This window comes from Cinclus cinclus, chromosome 5 (assembly GCF_963662255.1).
Source record: "Cinclus cinclus chromosome 5, bCinCin1.1, whole genome shotgun sequence".
NCBI classification, from domain to species: domain Eukaryota; kingdom Metazoa; phylum Chordata; class Aves; order Passeriformes; family Cinclidae; genus Cinclus; species Cinclus cinclus.
The window spans coordinates 32,509,134-32,530,795 of NC_085050.1; the positions used below are offsets into that span (position 1 = coordinate 32,509,134).

General features: G+C 38.0%; 1 protein-coding gene across 1 annotated transcript in view; it reads right to left on the minus strand.

Annotated features, from left to right (window-relative positions):
* WWC2 (WW and C2 domain containing 2) overlaps positions 1-21,662 on the minus strand; it is a 91,851-nt gene that overhangs the window by 12,788 nt on the left and 57,401 nt on the right. Inside the window, exons 9-18 of the mRNA XM_062493593.1 lie at positions 18,960-19,202; positions 14,084-14,173; positions 12,555-13,162; positions 9,017-9,140; positions 8,123-8,203; positions 7,953-8,039; positions 4,675-4,867; positions 2,925-3,095; positions 2,018-2,130; positions 880-1,072 (exon numbers count right to left, since the gene is read on the minus strand). Of these exons, the coding sequence (XP_062349577.1) occupies positions 880-1,072; positions 2,018-2,130; positions 2,925-3,095; positions 4,675-4,867; positions 7,953-8,039; positions 8,123-8,203; positions 9,017-9,140; positions 12,555-13,162; positions 14,084-14,173; positions 18,960-19,202 (1,903 nt within the window). The remainder of the gene's footprint in view (positions 1-879; positions 1,073-2,017; positions 2,131-2,924; positions 3,096-4,674; positions 4,868-7,952; positions 8,040-8,122; positions 8,204-9,016; positions 9,141-12,554; positions 13,163-14,083; positions 14,174-18,959; positions 19,203-21,662) is intronic.

The following is a 21,662-nucleotide window of genomic DNA, read 5'->3' on the forward strand; positions in this document are numbered from 1 at the left end:
CCTTAGCTCATTTGGCATCTTGCCACATTAATTGAAGTTAATTACAGTTTCCAGCAAGTCCACTGAGATGTTAAACTTCTGTGTTGTCACAAAGTTGAAGGAACGAGATGTCACTTTTCGTCTTTTTACCTCTGCTATTTTATAGAACTTGTGGGTTTGAAACATGCAACAATGCTTTTACTAAGATGCAGGAAGAGTCTAAAATTTTTATTTTGGAGAGTGTGCTACCACATCAGGGATATGTTTACTAAACATCTACTAAAAGTGCTTTCAAGAAAGTGGAATATAATTTTAAAGACAATAGTAACCAAGAAAATGGAATTGCAATTTGCTTTATGCGGTGTGTGGGTACAATAGTACCCTCAATAGTTCAAAAATATACACAGTTTTATTACACATTTTGGAATTTTCTGTTCATTAATGTTTTGCCCTGTTTTCTGCTAAGGCAGTTCTTTTATTTCATGCCCAAAAATAAGGGGAAAAATAAGGAAATCCCTGCACTGGTTTAAAGATCTTGACCCTTGTCATGTGTTTTTCCCTGTTCAGCAGATGAATCAGAAAAAAGGAAATGATGAAACAGATATGCAGAAATATTTTAAATATGCACAAGCTGAAGCTACTGAACTAGTCTTGTATTTTGAGTGCTCTAAATATGCAACAAAGAAAGTGAAGATAGTCTTGGTTAATTGTCCTGGACTTAGAAGTCCTGCCTCACATGTTTGTCCTATGTCCTCTTCATAGTTCAGAAGTGACCAATTTTGTTACACAGACATACTGACAAGTGCTATAGCAAAGGCCACATCAAATTCTAAATGCCTAGATCCAGCAGACTTCTCTATTAATTGCCCAGAAATAGATTTTTAGACACAAGATATTCACCAGTGTTAGAATTACAGCATCTTGCTGTCTTTCCTGGGCCTCATCACTGTTCTCTCTGTTCTTGTCTTCATTCATTTCTGGTGCATCCATGAGTATCCCCATGTCATCATTACAGTCACCTTCTACTTCCAGCTTAATGCCATCTTCCTCTTCATCCACAATTTCATCAGAGGTCTCTGCGAGCATCTCTAGCCTGTATGAACAGAAGTAGCACAGGCTTACTCTGAAACTGAAAAAGCTCACCAGAGAAAGATACCAGAAAGCTCAGACCTGCACTTAGGTGTAAGGCATGCTTTCTCCTGACAGGGAAAACAACTATCATCCAAATGCTTCCATTAAGTTCATGTGAAGGCCCATTTTATTGCTGCCTCCAGCAAAACCAACCCAGCAAGCACTACTACAGTTCATCTTCAAGGTTGTTATCACAGCACTGCACTATATTCAACAGCTCTAATGTTGATGATGTTGAAGGACTTTCATTAAAAGTTCACAAAACAAAAAGCCACTCTCCCCTTCCCCCCAATAAAGCATGTATTTTCTTCTACACTGCAGATAAGAAATTGCACAATAGCAGAACTCAAACAGCAATTTAGCAAGAAATCTGTTTCTTGGGAAAGTTCACAATTTCTTCAAAAACAAGTCCATCAATGGACACACACCCACAGTGACTTTGTCAGACACAGCTCTCTTTTCAAATCCTACTGTTTGCCTTTTATAATTAATGCAACTATAATATTTACTATTTTGCTACACTTCAGTGGCTTCACAGCCCAGGTGGTTTCACAGGAAGATGTACATGGAATAGAGGAGCATTGGCAGTAGGAGTTCATAGAGCAGCCAGGACACTCTAAACCTAAAAGAACATGAATGAATTGACCACATAAGATTACAAGACTTCACTCCAATTCCAGTGATGGTGAGGCACTGGAATAGATTGTCCAGAGAAGCTATAGATGTCCTGTCCTTGGAAATGTTGGGGTGTTGAGCAACCTGGTCTAGTGGAAGGTGTCCTGCAGCAGTATTAGACTGGATGATCTTTAAAGATCCCTTCCAACACATACCATTCTATTGTCTAAGAAAAGGAACAATGAGCTGAATCATGCAGGCATGAACAGTGAGGGAGGAAAAGTGTCTTTACCAGTCTTCCTCAGAGGCCCTTTGCTCTTGTTCCTTCTCCTCATCTTCAGCCAGCTCTTGTTCTACTGCTTCCAGCTCAGCAGATGTCCTCTCCAGCAGAGCTGACACAGCATCCTGCTCACAAGGAAAAAGATGAAACTAGAGTTGAATGATACATAACAGGTAGGAAAATGACAACTCTTGCAAGACCTGCATTACTCTACTGCTCCCTGATGTCAGCAGGAACAATGACCCTCAGATCACAAGGACAAGGGGTTTAAATTGTCAGTGTACAGCACATTGAATGATTACGTTTGTACAGATTAAATCTCAATGAAAAACAATTGGTTTTAAAATGACAATCCAATCAAATATGGTCCTGTCCTTCAATGTATTTTCTCATCTTCCCTCTCATACTTGTAATACTCTTAGGTGAAAAAAAGGGTGGTCTTCAAAGTTACATTTTCTATGCAGTTCTCTTAAGAAGGGATTAAAGCAGAAAAGCTTAATTAACCAGAAGAGTTAGTATGTTTTGCATAAACAGCGTGTTCAATGCAATGGCTTTGAGCATGCAGATTCAAATAGTTAACAAATAGCAATTTTTAATGCGTGCATATGAAAATAAATGACACACTTAAGGAAGCTCTTCAATAACACTCTTTATAAAAAAGAAACACAGCTGAAGGGTTTTAAATTGAAAGTGCAATCTTGTATCCAGTAAAAAGCATCTGCCATATCCCCACTCCTGTCTGAGACCCCGTATTGACTCTACTCACACAAAGTCACTCTAGACAAAAGTCCCTGCAAAACAGGGCCCTGAAACTTCAGGGGAGGGCAGTTCATACATTCAAATAACTATAATGCAATGGCACAATTGGAGTCTCTGGCATTTTTCTTGCCATCACAGTAATAGCCAACACATCACTCACCAAGTCCAGTGAGTCCAATGACTGTGATTGCTTGCTTAACAGAAACATGTATTCGTCATTTTGTTCCTTGGATTTTTTGCCAGGACTCTGCTTGCAGGATAAGAGGTTGTACCACAGCGTACATGTCTCATCAGAAAGTGATAAATCTGCCAGACTGATCTGAGTCCCAGCCTGCACAAAGTAAGAAAAGGGGGAAAAAAAAATTACATTTCTTGTTTCCTATGAAACATTCTACTGTATTCATCATACAAAACAGGCAGCACAAATTTGACATGAACCTTAATTCCCTTTTTAACTGTACAGTTTTCTATTTCCATCCACTTCCAGTTAAAATAGATAAATTGAAGTATGTGGAAATGTCCTTCATATTGTCCATTCTGCCACAGCTTATTTCAGTGTGCAGAAGTTTTTCCCCACTACACCCTGCTCCATACCACAGTATTGCACACACCTGCTCTAATGCATTCAGTAATGAAAACCTGTGCAACACCAGCTTGTGGGGCAGCAAGTGTCACATTACTTTGTCCACCACAAAAATCATGCATATGACAAATAATGGATGACCTTCCTTGCTCTAACCAGGGAAGAAGGAGATGAAAAGCCAGTAAAAGAGATTAAGAAATCCTTTCATTTGGAAAAGCACTGACATCCAGTGAGTTGGTACGCTGGGAAAATTTCTGAACTACTTATGTTTGGGCACTACCTTGGAGATTAAAACCCTCTGTTCTTTGGCAAAGCATATTATCTCCAGAGCTACTGGGCTGCACACACAGCTCTTGCCAAGACTCTGGTCGTGTTGTCCAGGGCTTTCTGTTGGGATGGTACTCCCAACTCTTTCATGCCATCTTGCAAATAACCCTTGTCTTCGTTGGGATTTGTTGTTACTGTTGAGTCCTTTTTTCACCTTTGCATCCTGCCTGAGGTTGCATTTTTGTTCTGTTACCCTTCCCTTCCCTAGGGGAAAACTCTTACATACAGGCCAACACATTCCCCAGGAATTAAGTTAATTTCTACATTCTGAAAGTGAGGCTGTTTCACAGTAGTTGGAGCTGGTGAACCCCAGCAGATTCCAGCATCTCTTCAGTGTGTTATAACTGAAAAAAATCTCACTGTGCTACTAAAATCTCTCTCATGGCGAAAATCTAGACTTGAGTTGTACCAGACCATGAAAAAGCAATTTGAAAGTAAATGAAGCATCACTGATTTGGTGATGACTATGATTAACAACAAAATTTAAAGTGACAGCTTCCAATGGACTGATCTGTAAATGTCATGCTTTTTTATTTCAACAGATCATAAAGACCAAAAAGGTGTCCATCATATAATCTAAAATAACATCCAAAATGTAATTTAGTTTGTTCCTTGTGACAAGTGGTGATAATAAGGGTTTGCTCTCTTCTTTTTTACTGTGGCTCTTCTTCAGTTTTTACTTTAAAACCTAGAGTTAGAGTAATGTTACACTGAATTTTATAGGGGTTTTATGTATAAAATAGGGAAGATGGAATATCAGTCTATAATTAAAGGGTTAAAGTAGTGTTAGAATTATCAAAACACCTTCCATCCAGGATTAGATTATGTACCCAGGAGTTTCAAAGAAAGGCAGTATTCTAGGTACTATAGCAACAACTAAGTTATGCTTCAGACTTTGTCTCCAAGCGCTGTAGAATTTTAGCAGCCTTGACCATCAAAATAAGAGGGAACACAATAAACAAATGCATGCCAAAAAAGCAGCAGAAATAAAACTGCATACCAAGCATTCTTCCTGACGACTTCTACTGACAGCACAAACGTCTACTCTCAGTGTCTTCTGTAGCAGTGTTGCTTGAGAAATGGCTACTCTGAATATCTCACTGAAAAAAATGGTTTCCATGGCAGGATGAACTTTAGTGCGGAACAGACAGCTGATATCAGTGGAGGATGGAAGGACTGCTACTCTAATATACCTGCCAGAAACAAAACAAAATCTTTACTGCTGTTTAAACTGGTGCTTGCTGGTAATGCATGAGAGAAGTTCACCCCATCAACTTAAGGACTGCATAACAACAAAATGGAACAGTAACTTATCAGTGGAATGGAAAAGAAGTGGTAAAGATGAGTGAGGAACTCCTCTTGTCCCTTGCAGAAGCATTTCCCAAAAAGGAATTTTTGTGCCTGGTAAAGTAGTAGTAGCAAGAGAGGCAGCAATTTCTGACTTTATCCAAGTTTAGTACTGTAAACAATGAAGATCATGTCACAGGTGGGAGGAAATGTATCCTTAATGTTAATTTTAAAAAAATTATAAAAAACTGGAGTGGATGTAAAAATTAAATTCTTAGAATAATGCAAGAAGCACTGAAAAGCAGTGATGTCTTAATCTTTTAAGGAAACAAATCAAACAAAATTTCCAAAGAAAGCAGAAAACTAAGAAAAGCAAGGAAGACAATAGCTAGGGCCATAGCTGCTTAAGATCAATTCATAACATATTAAGTGAAACTTGGAAGAATGCATCTTGTAAGCCTAAATTGAAGCACAGAGTAAACTGAATTTGTTATAAGGCTGCATCCATTTTATACAAGGCTGCATTGGTTTTACACAACCAGTAAGAATGGATATTATGTGGATAAAAGTTGTACTAGCTAACTTGCAGGTCACACTTCAGCAGCAGCTTGACAGAGTAAAGACATTTTTAATGCAATTTGTATGTGCTATTTACCTATTGCACAGTTTCTCATACATACAAATGAGCATAGCAATAGTTTTGCATCTTTTCTGTGCCTATCAGTCCATTTCTGGTACTGGCTTTAAATATAAGTGTCATTCACTAGAGAACAGAACAAAATGTAGCTGGCTAAAGCAGGAAGAAAGAATGGGCCAATGTAAATAATTCTGGAAAATACTTTTTCTCTCAGAATTTATACTACTACTAGTAGTATATTTTCTGACTTCATGCCTAATTTTGTTAATTTTATTAAAAACTGATTTTACATTACTTAAATCAAAAGAAATTAGGCCTGTGAGAAATACAATTTTTAATTTGAATTTGGGGATAGTCTTTATTTCTCAATTATGCCAAACTTCTTGAAACAAAGAGCAGAATCTAGGTTGTTTGTTTCACATATATAGCCTGGATAGCAGGTATCCAGCATTTTGACATGCCAGTCCTGAGGTGAAGTGATAGCATGTTGTAACTCCAGTAATGCTGCTGCTGTATTCCCATAAATGTGGGTGAGCAATTTGCATGGTCTACTGAAAATAGCCATTTTAATAGACTAAGCAATTAAAACATTTCTAAAAGATGTAGGAATAGGAGATAAAGTGTATCAAAAGTATGCTTAAAAGGTGGTTCATCGGACGTTTCTTTTAATAACTGTTTGCCAATTTGTTGGCTTCAGGCCAAATGAAGGGTAAGCAAAACTGAAAGAAATTATTCTCTCTCTTTGTTGTACAGGAGTGGTCACTTTCATTAACTAAAAAACTTAAAAAGTCAATTAATGAATCAGATTTTACTGTGACAAACCAATGACTTCTTAACTGATGAAGAAATGACCTTGACACAGTAACTGTTCAACTATGTTCTACAGAGGCTAAAAGTGAACAGTTTTTACAGTAACACCTCACTATTCCTCCACGTGTAAAACTTCAGTAAAGTACTAATTTATCCAACTGATGTTCTAAGAAATGCAGCTATAACGTAGCATCCTTTTCCAGACCAAATTTTTATTATTGTATGTATCTGTACAGAGTATACAGATATGCACACAAGTGCAAGTGACATAAAAAAATGCTATTTGCAAGGTCCTCCCTTTACCCTGCTCCTTCTTCCTCCTTGTTTTGTGTAGCTTTAATTTCAACAAATCTCTTTTAGGCAGCAGGTCTAGACTTCTTGAATATTAATTACAACTTCACACTTTAATTCCTAAAAAGATGCCTGCTCTAACCTAGCTTTATGTTACTGAACACCTTTTTGCCATTCTACATTATCTACTTTTCCTCTCACCTGTGTCAATTTATTCTTCTATAGTTTTTCTGTTTTCTTGCACTAAATGTTAGTGGACTTGGAAGGTCAGCAGAGAAAAGAGTGCTGAGCAGTTCAGAGAAGGAAGAAAAGTTCAGAGAAGGAAGGATAGTAGTAGAACAGCCATTTGTTATTAACAAACAGAAAAGTCCAGCGAGCACCCAGCCCCTATCCTTAATGCATCCATTCCATACCCAGTGGCTTCCTATTTATATGCCAATCAAATTTAAGGCAATGAGATACAAAGGGAAAAGAACCATCAAGAAAACCAAATTTTTCAAGGATTGATTATATCCTACTCCAATCTTATTAAGCTTTTCAACAGTTTAAGGTACTCTTACAGTCTGTCAAAAAGCTTGCTCAAGTACAAGTATCCCCAGGGCAACCTATACTTATTTATACAGATGAGAAATTTGGATTAGAAACTCTGGTAACATATTCAGGCTTTTCTGCTCATTTCCAATATATGATTTACACTTAGACTTTGCTTGTTGGTCCAGCTTGACTCAATAACTAATTCTTGACAGACCTCCAAGCTCTAGTTGTTAGGAATGGTGTATCTCAATGTAGTTGTGCTTGTCCACTTGCAATTTATTAAATTACCCCTTTCCTTTAAAAGCTCACTTAAAGACAAATACTGTTTTAAATACTATTTTGCATCAAAAAGACACATACATGTAAAAAGACAATATTGTGAGCTGAAAGGATACCAAAGTATCAAAAGAATGTTTTTAGTAATTATGGCATAGCTGTTTTGCACTCACAAAGCTAGAATGTTTAGAAGTAATAGAAAAAACATAATTTTAAAATCCTATTTATTCCAGTTTAGTGGAATGTGCAAATTTCCTGATAACATCTTACTCTTGCAGCATTGCTAGAATATGCAAAAGCTAAATACTACAACAGTTTGAAAAGTTTTGGACATATTTCAGTGCTCTTAGGCCATAAATCAACCGATTCCTTTAGGGAATTTTTAGAATTTATTATTATATTCTTATATTTCAACACTACTTCTCAGTGATTGTTTGACTTACACCTTAGAGCCAAGGGGGACAGAAAACGCTGGGAGGTTTCTAAGCCGTACTATGATTATCACGAAACTTGAATTGCTGTGGTCATATCTGTTAAAGAAAGGACAACACAAGGGAAGTTTACTGTTCACATTTATGGGTCAACAGCAATACTCCCTTTGCTAGTCACTCACCTGAGTCCTAGTTGTACCTGAGCAGCCTCCAGAGTTGTTGCATCATCTTCACTATATACAATATCCTCAGTTTCATTTGGTCTAGGAAAATCAGGCAAATGCTCAAACTTTGGAAAATTGTAGTTAGCTTTCAGCAATTATTACGATATGCATACACAGAACATATGTCCATTCTCCTAAACATGATGATTTAATTACAGCATGCACTCCAAATAAGAATTTCAGAGACTGCACAACAGCAGTGCTTGTTTTAGGGACAGTTCCTGCTGGAATAGTTTGACAACTGCAGCAATGATTCAGAAAGGCCAGAATTGATTACTGAAGATTACAGGCAATAGTATATAAACTAGTATGAAGAATCCTGTAGATGTTGTCTGGTCAAAACCTAACAGCAAATACGTTTTTTATATCCTGATCACTGCAGTGAACTTCAAGCCTCAACCTGGATTATTTTAATACCAATATTACAACAGGGTTTTTTTTGTCTTTTCTATAACCTCTTTTGAAAAAAAAATCAAAAAAATTTCTATGCAGTCTTAAAAATCCTTAACAAAACAAGAAGTAAAAACTCTAACTCTGAATATTGTCAATAGAGTCACACAGCAAACCTGCACAGTTTAAATCAAGCTTTTTTCTTAGGAACACTTCTAGCAAGAAAAAAAACCCAAGACTGTAAAGAAGTATATTAATGCTATTCAACCAAGTTATGCAAGCACAAAAAATAATCCAAATCAAACTTCATTGTTTGGCAAATATACCTTCCTTTCTGTCTGAAAGTACAAATTATTTCTTAAAAAGGCAGGGCTGATTAACAACTTCTGATGGTACTGTGTAACTGATCACAGATATATTTAAATTTCTGGTGGAAAGACTTGCATGATTTCTCAAACCTACTGTTTCACAGAAGCTTCATATACACCACTATCTCCAGCTACAGACTCATCAGACACAGCAGCAGATACATAAGCTGTTTTCTCCTCAAGTAGATGACCAGCTGTTCTTCTTGGCAAATCACCTCCTACAAAAAGGAAAAATAGTGAAGATTAGTCCAAGAGATTAACAGACAGAAAGAGAGATGAGCATAGCTTAGAAGGTTGTCAGGTTGAAAGTGGTGACCCTTAGCTGTGTATCACAGAATAGTTTTGTTCCATATCATTAAACATTCTGAGATTGTACTGCTGTTACCACATATTCTGGCTACAGACACAACCAGACTGATGAACTTGAAAATGTACTATTTTCCCAGAGACATAGACTCCTATGAATCTGTGCACTGAGCTAGTTATTATCCTTCATTAGCAACTCTCATTTTCCTGATCTTTAAACCAGTATTTGCCATGTTCACATTCAGCACTGTGGTAACACTGTAGCTACATGCCAAGTGCTTGCCTACTGTTTATTAAATATTCAGAAGTCAGACAGACACCTTCTCCCCAGTGATATAACTGCTAGAAATAAAATCCTCTCTGGTTTACTATCATCAAAAACTTTCTATGCTACAGGCTCTCAATGACTACTTAGCTTTAATCTTCAGCTTGCATTCATGTGAGTGTCATGCCGTGAAGCCACGTTCTGCAGCACAGTAAGCTGAGGGCCTGTGCAGTCCTTTTATCTGCCAAGGGGTGAGGATATTGGTATGCATTATCATCCCCATCTGAATCATGACTTTACATCCTGTTAAGATGTTAAAATTTAGGGCTCGAGATTGGATGATTGATTGCTGCATTTGTACTTTTATTTATGGCAGTAGGAATGCTTTTTCCTTGATGATGAAGTGCTTTTTCCCTTCCCCCTCACCATGTGAGGGGTGAAGGTGATGACATGATTTATTGATTACCCTTAGGAATTACCACGGCAGCCTGAATTGACTTTGACAATGACAGAGACTGACTGTGGAAGAACTACAAGGCATTCCAACTTAGTTTCTGACAGCAGGGACATGTGCAGAGGAGCAAATACCTCTATGGTTCACCTGTACAGAAAAGTCAGGGACAGCCAGAGAAGCAGGTGAACACTGCATCTAGAGAGCCAGTGCAGATTACATGATGACAGGAGCTGTACTACCTTCAAGTCTTTGTCTATGCCCAAGCTAAGATTCAGCAGTATTCAGATCTGAAGACCTGTAAAAACATGTAAGCATGTAGGCTGAATTTTTCTATGCAGGTGTAGTGCCTCTGGCTGAGTTTGTTCAAACCTTCCCACTCAGTGTCACAGCAGTTTCAAGAATGAAATTGGAGTAGACACACTGGTAGAGCCCAGGTCTGTGTCTCACTGTTAATTATTGAAATCTCACTGTGAGGCCCATTTTACTGTGGAAACCAGAGGTATTGAAGTTAATAGCTGACTATTCAAAATTCAAATATTTGTTTTGGCTGCCTTAATACAAGTTTAAAGACAAATTGTATTATACATATGGTGCTACATGAGGAAGTAGTAGTGTGAAGAATCACAGAATGAACTTACATTTTAAAACCATAACTACTTATATAGACTTAAAAGGCAACCTGGCAATATCCAGAATAAGAGGTCCTCAAAAAGTTTAAAAATGTTAGAGAACCACGCAATGCCTTTGAAAATAATGATCTGTAGATATAATTTTTTTTTAAAAAAAATTTTTTTGATTCCACATAGCCCAAAGTATTCCCAAATTCCAAGCCATTTTGAATTCAGTTCTCCAACTATGTGAGCTGCAGCCAGATTGCAAAGGCAGACTGAAAATTGTTGTTAATTTGGAAGGGATATGCTGCTGAAATCAGGCAGGAAAATTAATTATTGTTTCAGTCTTTTATAATATGACTAAAGTAAAATAACTACTGTGCTACACTGTCCTGAAAAGACAAAGGACAAAAAATCCTCCCTCCCCCCAGATTTCCTTTCCATGTTTTTTCAACTTCGCATTTCACATGTTCAGATCATTAGGGCTTCAGTCCATTTCTTGTTTACTTTCTGCTCAGTGAAACAGAGTAGGGCCTCCCAGCTTGCACTAAGCACACCATACCTTTCTCTTCTGGTGCCACATTGCTCTGGCCAACATTGAAATTACCACAATACTGCAGTAAGCTAATCTAATTAGACAACAGATGTTACAAGTCCTTGAGAGAATGAAAAAAAAATAAAAGCAAATTTCTCATTAAAATATATAACTGTATGAATATGACAAGATACTTTCATTAAAAATTGGAAAACTCCAAGCATAAGAGTTCAAACTTGGTAGCAAATCTGGACAATGCTCAAGAGCTAGGCCATATTTATTCTAAACACCAAACTCCTTAGTTAGCTGCTTCCCTACCAGCTCAGAAATACAGTTGGAAATGCCAGGTACTGACCAGGTTTCAAATAGGGCTGCCAGTGCTCAGCACTACTGGAAATCTGTCTCACTCAGTTCTTCCTTGAGAAAACAGAGTGTAGAATAAACATGAATGGTTTGCAACATACTTGAAGACAATGACACAGAGTGACACTAGAAAAGAATGAATGTGCAGAGAGAGCACAACATACTGTCAGCCCTAGCAAAAGGCAGCAAAGCAAGCACTCTTAAGACTGAGCACAAGCCATCAATTCTTGACAGCAGGGATTTTTGACATTCCAGACTCTGCCAAAAGTTTTGACAATATAAAATGACAACTATGTTGCATGGCTTTTGCTACAGACCAGAAGTGGAATTCATCACACCCAATTCAGCCACCTCGAAGTTAACTAGTAACTAAGGATACCTTGATAGCTCACAGTCATCCATCCCTTCTTCCTTAAGGGGAAGTGTGCTTTAGGACAAGATGTCTCATTCTCATGGAAGTTACCCACAAGCTGCAGGGGAGCCTAGACTCACTTCGGGGCTCTAACTTGGATAAAAAGCTAAAAGCTGTGAAATCCATGTTAAAAATGGGGAAACTCTCACTGTAACTTACACGGCATGTAGTCACCTGTCCTTCTCAATTCAAAATGAACTGCAGATCTTTCAGTGACAGCGGGCCCAGATAATTAGATACATATAACACATAATTCTCAGTCCAGAAGTTTTTTTTACTGAGGATGTCAGTTCACTTACTCTTCAATGAGAAACAAAGTATTTGATCTCAAGTTATTAAAAAAACAGCAGAGGGTATTTGGTCTGTATCCACACATCCTGATAAAACCCAAGAACACCATGCATCCTCCATGCTTTCAAAATCCAGCTTCAGGTTTTTGTGTTACTGTTTTCGTGACAGATTGCAATACATGAACTTACTTTCTAAAATAGCTATTAAAACATGTGGACTGAATCAGGTTGATTGCTGCTCTCTGTAGCCAAAACTAGAAGTTAGGTAACATCCCTCAGAACATGCAAGTGCATAATGATCAAGATACTCTTCAGTTACACAAGGTATGTCCTCATTTCAAGAGCCAGCTGTTAATTTTTATGTTGCATATACGTTTAACATTAGATTTTAATTACCTGAACTTCCTTCATGTAGAGAAGGCAGAGGCTGCCTAACATTTAGATCTTTATCATCTGTAGGAATCTGAGATCCTGCTCTGGCTTCAGAGTCCAATAATATTTGGTTCTCGCAGAAGCTAATGCCTGCAAAATCACCTGAAATGTCAGAGTCTTCAAAGTCTGTAGTGAGGTGATGCAGAGGGGAATTTTGAGCTGACACTGAAAATGCAGCTTCTAAAACCAAAGGGGAGCCTGGGGGGGATAAGGAGGAGAGTGAGGATCTGGAAGACAATGATGTCACAGATTTGGGAGGTTCAGTCAATTTGGGATGGTCTGCAGCTGAAGGAGAGTCACTGTAACCAAGTCTCCCATGGGAACTGACCACTTCATTTTCATGAATAGTAGTGATAGGCCCCGAAGGAATGTAACCAGTTTTTTCTTGCAGTATGAAATCAAGTTTGTACTGATAGTCCAAATCTGTAATTTGATCGCCTTGGTTATAGTAGAGATCCGTGGAGCTGAGTGAGTTTAGCGACCCTCTGCTTGATGTGTTCAGAGACCCCCGGCTGGATGCCAGAGATCCCAAACTGCTCCCTGAAGACACAGATAATGTACTAGCTGAGAGGCTGCAAAGAGAAGTACAAACATACTGATGTTACTAAACTAAACCAGCACAAAACAGAACAAAGAGAAGGAAGCTTGACTGAAACTGCCTTGTAACAGATTACAACCAAAACCTGCTTGGGGCATTATACTTTTTAAGTACCCATACCTAGCTTAGCTCAGTGTGCCCAACCTGCACACCACCAGAACAATTTATCAAACTTACGGCCACCTGCCTAAACCCCTTTTCTTCTGGAAAAGCTGCAGATTTGACAGACTGGTCTGGCAGTAACAGCAGCCTTCTCAGCTGTGATAGCCCATCGGAAACCTGCTCCACTCCGATGAGGGTGCTCGTGTGGTCAATGTGACAGCACATGGATCCCCAAAATGGAGCCTACGACAGCAGAGGAGTGTTGCCACCTCTAGAGCAATTCATGCAGCCTACCCTATGCCCAAGCACCTGGGAAAGATGCCAGATGGACGACTGATAGCAGAACTGCTTCCCATCTGTGTGACAACACACACTCCACATGCACAGTAAATCCAACTATATAAATTATGGCTAAGGCTGTAACATGCAATATTGTCCTGTAAATAACAGGAGATAGGGAGTCCTGCCAGGCCAGAGAAACTGAGTGTCACTGCCTCAGTTCTGGAGGACTGCTGGGAAAAAATGTCATAAAAAATAATTTAAGCAGGTCCTTCTAAACACTTAAAATATATTTACTGAACAATAACAGAACTGTCAACTTGGAAAACTTCTGCTGAAATTATAAAAGTACACCAGGTTTACATGGTGACAAAATGCTTGAAGCTATTATGCTTGCATTTTCTTACTTAAATAAATTTTGCTGAGCTTCCAGCTAAGAGAAAAACCTAAGAATGGAGTTGAGACATCCAGGTCCACTACAAAACAGGTTTTGCATCATGCAGTACAATCTCACCTCCTAAGCTGTGAATGCAAATAGGTAGTTAGCTTTGTAGTTTCTTCAAGTTTCAGTACCAACTCTTTTCTTCTCTCCTCCAATTTTAATCTGCAAAAAATATGTACGTATTAGTTCAGGAAAGCATTACAGAATAGGCTAGAACATTTTATAGATAAAAAAGAAACAAAGTGAAGATCCCTTAGTTTTTTATCAGGTTGCCAGTGACTAAAATCCAAAATACTGTGCTAGCTCTCAGCCTGATCGTAAAACCCCAACTGCTTCAGCAGAGTAACTTTACCTGCAGAATACCAAGCACTGTAACAAACCTGCTGAGTATATTAGCAAGCACAGGGTTGGGACATTCACACTGTACCAAGGAGAATATGCACCCAATAAAAGAGTAACAAATGAGCACTGGGAAAATAGCTGCAACTTCAGGATAATAAGATCTGTACTCATGCTGCAGGCTCCCTCCTCACCTAATATAATTCTAGGGGGAAAAAAAAACCAACCAACATAACCAGGAAAAAACCACCAAAACAAACAAACAAACCAAAAGAACACCAATACCAGTAATATCAGTATTAGTTTTGATATTTTAAAGTTTAAAATCAAAGCACTCCCTTTAATTTTAGAATCTTTATATAGAGATAAAACACAGCAAATGAAAGCAGCATTCAGTGAAAGATTCTGAGATTATACACCATATTTAGAAGTCCTTGGTAAAGATTTCTACATTCCCAACAGCTTTGTCAGCACCTCAGAGCCACACAGCTTTGTAATGCTCATCATCAAGTTCACCTTTGTAAGAAAACAGGATTTATTGCCTCCTGCTTTGTTATCTAGAACAGCTCTAAAGCCACAAAATGGGGAATTCTCTTATTCCTCTTGGCTAGGAGAAATTATTCACTAACCTTTAGAGTGATTTTTTCACTCTTTTTAGTCCCTTTTATCACTCCATTTACATTAAACAAATTGCCCTCTCTCAGTGGATTCAGCTAAAATCCTCTTGTAGTTGTGGATGACTATATTCTCCTCAAGGCCTTGCTCAGCCAACTGATACAGTCACAAGTTCTCAAGCAACTAATCTGAGAAACAAGCAACATCAACCATTGCTTTCTTACGCAAAGCGAAATGAACTGAATTAAATACTCAAGAGTGCCCAGAATTCACTCCCTTTGAATGTCAGATACCAGCAAAAAGACATTAAGTGCCTGATTCAGCAAAGCATTAAAAGCACTTGCTTACACCCATGCTTATTCAGTGAGCAAGTCTGAGTTATACAAAGGTGAATAAGTTACCCCAAGGTGAGGCAGGGTGTGACTTCCACTCCACTGCCCATGCTGCATGTGCTCTCACATTGCAGTGATGTGTTTATCTGCCAGTACCTGCTAAGGCTGTTAAAAGCATATGCAGTATTTCTTTCTTCACTCAGGAAGACATACACACAGATTTCCACACCAAAAATTATGTTAATCTATAGTATCAGACACCCTTTCTTATAATTTTACTATTTATCCATGTCTTCTGTCTTATTTTAAAATATTAATCTATCCTGCTTTTCCCAAGCAAGAGTGCTCTTCAATTAGCTTTTTAGTGGCTTTTCAGTAGTGAGCTATGACTTTTTATTCTCAAGGAGGAGGCATAGAAACTGTTCTGTGTTCAACTACTAATGGTAGAAGGCAAGAAAGAAAATAAAAGCTTAGGAATTTCTCTGACTGATTAACCCCTCAAAAGACACACCTACAGCCACCTCAAGAGAGACACTATAGCAACTGAATTTGTACTACTGAACTAAAAGGTTTCATTGGTTTTTATCTCAAAAGCACAATTAACAGTTTGTTCTCTTTTACTGTCTTAAGGAAGTTGATAAACATATTTTATCCCTTATAATTTAGCACCTGAAAAAAAATTATTTCCTGGAAGTAATTTGATCTATTAGTAATTAAATAGTAATTAAATACAATTGTTAATACCTACAGCTTAATGTCAGAAAAATGCTAATCACAAATCACAAACACAAGCCAAGTGATTGATCACTTGTGAAAGTTTGAGGAAATGCAGGAAGTAATTTATCTCAAAATGAACTGAGATTCAGGGAAAGCTTTTTCATTCTACATCAGGCCAAATGGAAAAAAAACCCCAACAACCCCACCTCCAAAACTTTCAGGCAATAAACCTTCGCTCTATAGCACAAGCAGGAACTATAACATCCAAAAAAACCCCGTGTAAACACCTAAAACCATTGTGTTACCTATTCTGACACAGACCTCTCTTGGTCTCTCCTGTCTGCACCACTTCTATTTAAATTAACCTATTACTCCTTGCAAGAGGTACTTCAGTGTTAGTGAGACATCTTTCTCTTTTGATCTTAAATTGTAACATCGCTGAGAGGGGCAGAGACTCTTTCAAGAAAATTCATTAAAAAGTTAAATTGCACATACCTAACCTTTCAGTGCAAACTTAGGTGGACATGTTTGAGACAGGCACAAGAGCAGGTGCCAGTTTTTCAGGCAACAGCACAATCACATACTTAAATCATGGACCTGTTCAAACACCTGACTGTGTTTACTTGGAAGACACTGCCAAGGATTAAAACAATAATGCAACTCAGAGGCAAGAAAGTGGTTCTCAACAGTTCCACAATCCACTTATTTCTACACAGTTGCTTTAAGGCTTCTTAAAGCAGTCAGAATATGCCCTGTCTCTGCCTTTTTGAAGTTGATATGTTATGATCTACACCCTCCTTCTGTAAATTGAATCCACGTACATCTACTAGTAGCAATTTCAGCATCCTGCTCCAAAATAACCCAGGGCTATGCTATAATGTTTTTGTTTTAAGTCAGAGCACGTCTCCTGCTTCTTTTCCCTTTAGAAATGAAAGAAAAAAAAAACCAAAACAAAAACCACTAAACCAAATGAAAGAACCCTCATTGCATTAAGCTCTGGCACAGTCCACAGCTTCTTATGCTGCTGCTTCATTATCAGTACCTACGAAAACACTGCAAACTGAAGGCATTGATGAAATTGTATCAAAGAAAATGATAATGCAACAATAGTACAGTATTTTGAAGATGGCATGGCTCCCCCACTGATAATGGAGATGAGAATCTCCTTCATCTCCAAGAAAAAAAATCCTGCTGATTGATCTGCTACAATTAAATGTATTTTTAAATTGACATTTCAAAAAAGTTTCATCATCTGAATCCTTCTGAAAAAGAAGATTTATTTCACAGTAATCTGAAATAGTCCTCAAAATAGCCTTGTGTGAAAGGATTTATGAACTCTGAAGTCACCAAAGGAGACAGTTTTAATATAAACAGTTGAAACTAGAAATTCACTGGAGATTCACTGGAATAACAAAAAAGCAACCCAGAAGCCACCATAAGTGCTACCTCAACCAGCAGTGCACAACATACCTTACATTAACCTCAGGAAAAAAAGCCCAAACACTCCATATTTTCAGGATTAAAAATCGAAGGAAAAAAGTCTGAGGAAAAAAGGGGGAGGGTGGGGGGAGAGGAGGGCAGGAATCTCTAACAACTCATTTTGTCACTTCACATGGAAAATTCATTTCTTCTTGAAAATGGGGCAGAATTTTACTTGCCCTTGGTGTTTCAAGTTTGTCATCTGACATGTATGGGAAAAGTCAGGTGCAGGACTTACTCTGGCACTAAAGCAAATCCAAACCACAAGATTCAGTCACCAGCTACCTATTTGTAGCTTGAACCAAGATTTAGCTATACAACAGCATATTATCAAAATCTTGGATTCAAATTACTTATTTGTGAATGTGATTTTATTATTGACCCCTTATTCTCCATTTATTAATGGCAAAGAACAACAGATCCATGGTACTTTAGGTACTACTAGCACAGACAGACAGCTTCTCCTGTAAAAATATAGTTCCTTTCTTCTAAAACATATTTGGATTATTAATATAATGCAGTTTAAACTATTATAAAGCATACAAGTGTTAAAAAATCTTGTGTAATACACACAGTTGTACTTTGTGAACAGAAAAACTTCCTTGTTACTCAGCTAAAATTTAGGACTCAGTTTCTACTCCTGTAACAGGAATTTATATAGGACGCCATATTTACATACAGGATGCCATACTGCACACAGGAACAACAGCAGATGTTTCCTAGTAGAGGGAAGTAAGAAAGTCACACAGTGCTGATTGCATTACTTCTGTAAGGCATGCTACATTGATAGACACAATGACATTGTGTGTTTACTGCATTTTATGGGGGATCAAGGTGCCCCTAAATTTATTTCCACTTAGAGCTGATGAAAAGTCTATCTGTGACAGTCAGCTTTGATTTTCTCAGACTCTGAATATGGCTAAAAACGATTTATTGTGAGAGTAGCTTCACTTTCTTGTTAGGTAGCAGCAAGATAGGGAAGTTTTGCAGCAATTGTCCTTCTCATCTGAACTTTTTGGGGTTTTCCCCCTTATGGTTGCATTTTTGTGTGTAATAAAACTCATAAATGAAAGGCTTCAGATGTTGCAACAATCAAGATAATCTTTGTAACCTGAGTTCAAACAGTTTACAGCTATTATCAGAAACGAGTGACTGATGTATTGCCTTCCTGCTGGTGTGTTGACATTCCTTAGTTATTTAACATCTGTCACAGGCATTTTCATGCTGGTAACAAATGCAGAGCAACTGATACTGCAGAGCAGATACAGGGTGTTCACATTCTCTCACAGTACTGAAGACTTCTTTGGTTTTCTATCCATTGGGCTAATAACAAATTTAATTAAGATCTACATTGAACAGTCACTGAAGGAAAGCAGCCCATCAAAGCATAGTTCAGCGTCTGCAATGAGTACAAAGGTTAGATTGCAGAAAGCAGAATTTAATATTAGCAAAAAGCAACCCCTTACCTTTCAGCAAGTGCTTGACTGGGTATGCTTTTCACAGACACCAGCTCTTCCTCAAGCCTCTTCCTTTCTGCTTCTAGGTGCTCTAGCTCATCTTGAGTACGTTTGCGTGGTGTAATAAACTGAAGCTCCTTTAAAAGTTCTTCTTTTTCATTGATTAACATCAGTTTTTCCTTTTCCACATCCAGTGCTCCAGGCCAGACTTCACCATCTAGCTTAGAGAGTTCAATCTTCAAATTAGCCATGCTAAAATAAAACAAAGCAGATTTACCTGAGTACAGCACAGTACACAAAGCCCAGGAAAGAGAGAAGCAATGCAATATTTTGAAACGTGTCAGGATATAATAACATTTTATAATCAAGGCCCTACTTCTAGTTTTGTTTCACAAGAACGCAGACTACGCTAGAGAATCGGGCCACATATCAAGGCCTGCAGCAATATGCATACACATTAAAAATTAGTTGCTCCTATTCCAGTTCAAGTAGAAGTCACAATGTTATTAAAAGCTTTATTGAGAGCAATCTGTCTGGTAACATAGCAGTGGCACCATGCTTTACTCATTCATGAGTATGATGGATTTCTCCTGTGCTGTGGGAGGCTGACGGCTCCTCGGAAACAGACACGGCCGCGGTGAGAGAATGTGCACCACAGCAAGGTGCCCACTTCAGCAAATCTTAAGACGAAAGCATTGCTCTTCTATACAATTAAATAAAAAGGCAGTACAACAGCAGGTACCTAAAGACAAAAGAGATGAACTCAACAGTTTGAGTTTGTGCAACTGCTGTTCCCATTGTAGTATGGGGTGGATCAAGAGCACCAAAGCTCCTGAAGCCCTCAACCCATTTCCAGAAAGGTGTGGAAGAACAGACTGCTCATGATAGCTAATTTGCATAGAAAGTGAGAAACAGAACTCCCGAGCAAGGAAAGCTTGTCTCTGAACAGGTACCCACACAGGTGCTCCAGGACCCTGGACACCCCATCAGATGGATCCATGCTGGAGCCAGGACTGCTGATGTTTGTTTCCTTGCTCTCCTTCTTCTTTTCTCTCCCTTTCCAATTTCATTCTACCCCCTATTCAAAATCCATCACCACTTGTTTATACTCGGAGGTCAGGGACTGACATCACAATTTCCATGCTGTGTGTATAATTTACTAATACAAGTTTGTAAGTTTTTGGTGACTCTTTGACTTTTGTCATTCCTTTTTGACCACAGGCATCTATAAATCTTGGATGCCCCTTTCCCCTTAAGGGTGGGATGCCACAACAGGCCAAAAAGGAATATTAGCCAGATCTTCATCACATCAGGATAGGATTGTCAGCATACTGTATCAGATCCTTTTGAATAACAACTGCAACTGAATTCAGCATAGTTATGAACATACCACCTCTTCAAGACATTCTGCTGGCTACAAAATTATCTGATGATTTTCAAGTAGAGATGTTCACTTACAAGATCCTCTCTTCATCTTAGCTATTTTACCACAAAATAATTGAGAATTTGCCCATTTAGTGTTTCAGAAATGATGGTCAACACTTACTAAATTTCAGCGATGGTTGCAGTGGCCACAATACTCGGGGGAATGGGTACAATTAGGTACTGAACTTTATGTGCAAACTGGTATGTATGTTTGTTATTCCAAGTTACATGAAATTTTGACCCATGTTCTTGGCTAAGTAATTTGTGATAAATAAAGATCTTGTGCTGCAGTACTCTGTACTCTTGAGCACTGTATAGCTTCTCCTGCTTTCTCTTTTCCTCCCATGCCAGAATAAGATAGAAGTAGCAAACTGACTGACTTCAAGGAAGTTTTTTGTTCCTACAAAACAAAGATAAAATGCAGTGCTGGGACTTCTTGGTATCTACACACAGCCAAAATAGAGGGTGATCAGGTTTTGGATCAATGGTGCCTGAGAAACAATGCCACCTACTTGCATCTAAGTGACCACCTGACAATTAACATTATGTATGTGATGATTCTGAGCTGAAATCATACATGTTCAGTATTGAACAAGTACAATAACTTTGGTGTTCTTTGATGAACGCATTGATTATACAATGAGGTTTTATGATCCACGATGAGCATATAAAGGATTACTGTTGTTACTGGTAAGGATGGTAGCTACTACTCTGTAGGAGGAAGTATACATCTGAAATTAGGCAAAAAATCAGTTATGCAGACTCCTGCCTTTAAAACCTAAAAACAACTAAGCCATTACTTGGTACTTCTAAATTGGAAATTTATTTTTGTAGTTTTTAAATGATCATGCCACAGTTTTCCATCTGAAAAAATACTTAAATCTGAGATAAAATGGCATTCTAGGCACAGTTTTCATCTGGGGAAAAACGCTTTTTTAAAAAAATTTTCTTGCCTTGTTCAGCTCTTCACAGTATATATATATATATATATATATATATATATATATATATATAAAAACCTAAAACTTTTGGCATGGAATAGTGTAGATTTATATGTCCCTTAAATGACAAAGAACCTCCACAACAAAAACAGTAAGGTTTCTAAATAGCTGACAAATAATTTGCTGACAAATATTAGAAAATCGTGCCACAAAAGAATACTATCCCAATAGTAAATCTTGCCCCGGTACTGTGCAGCACCTCTGGTGCACCAGAAGATGTCATTCAAACACTGAATGTTCTGCTTTCTGGTGCCCATTTTTCAGTGCCGTGGCAATTCATCAAGAT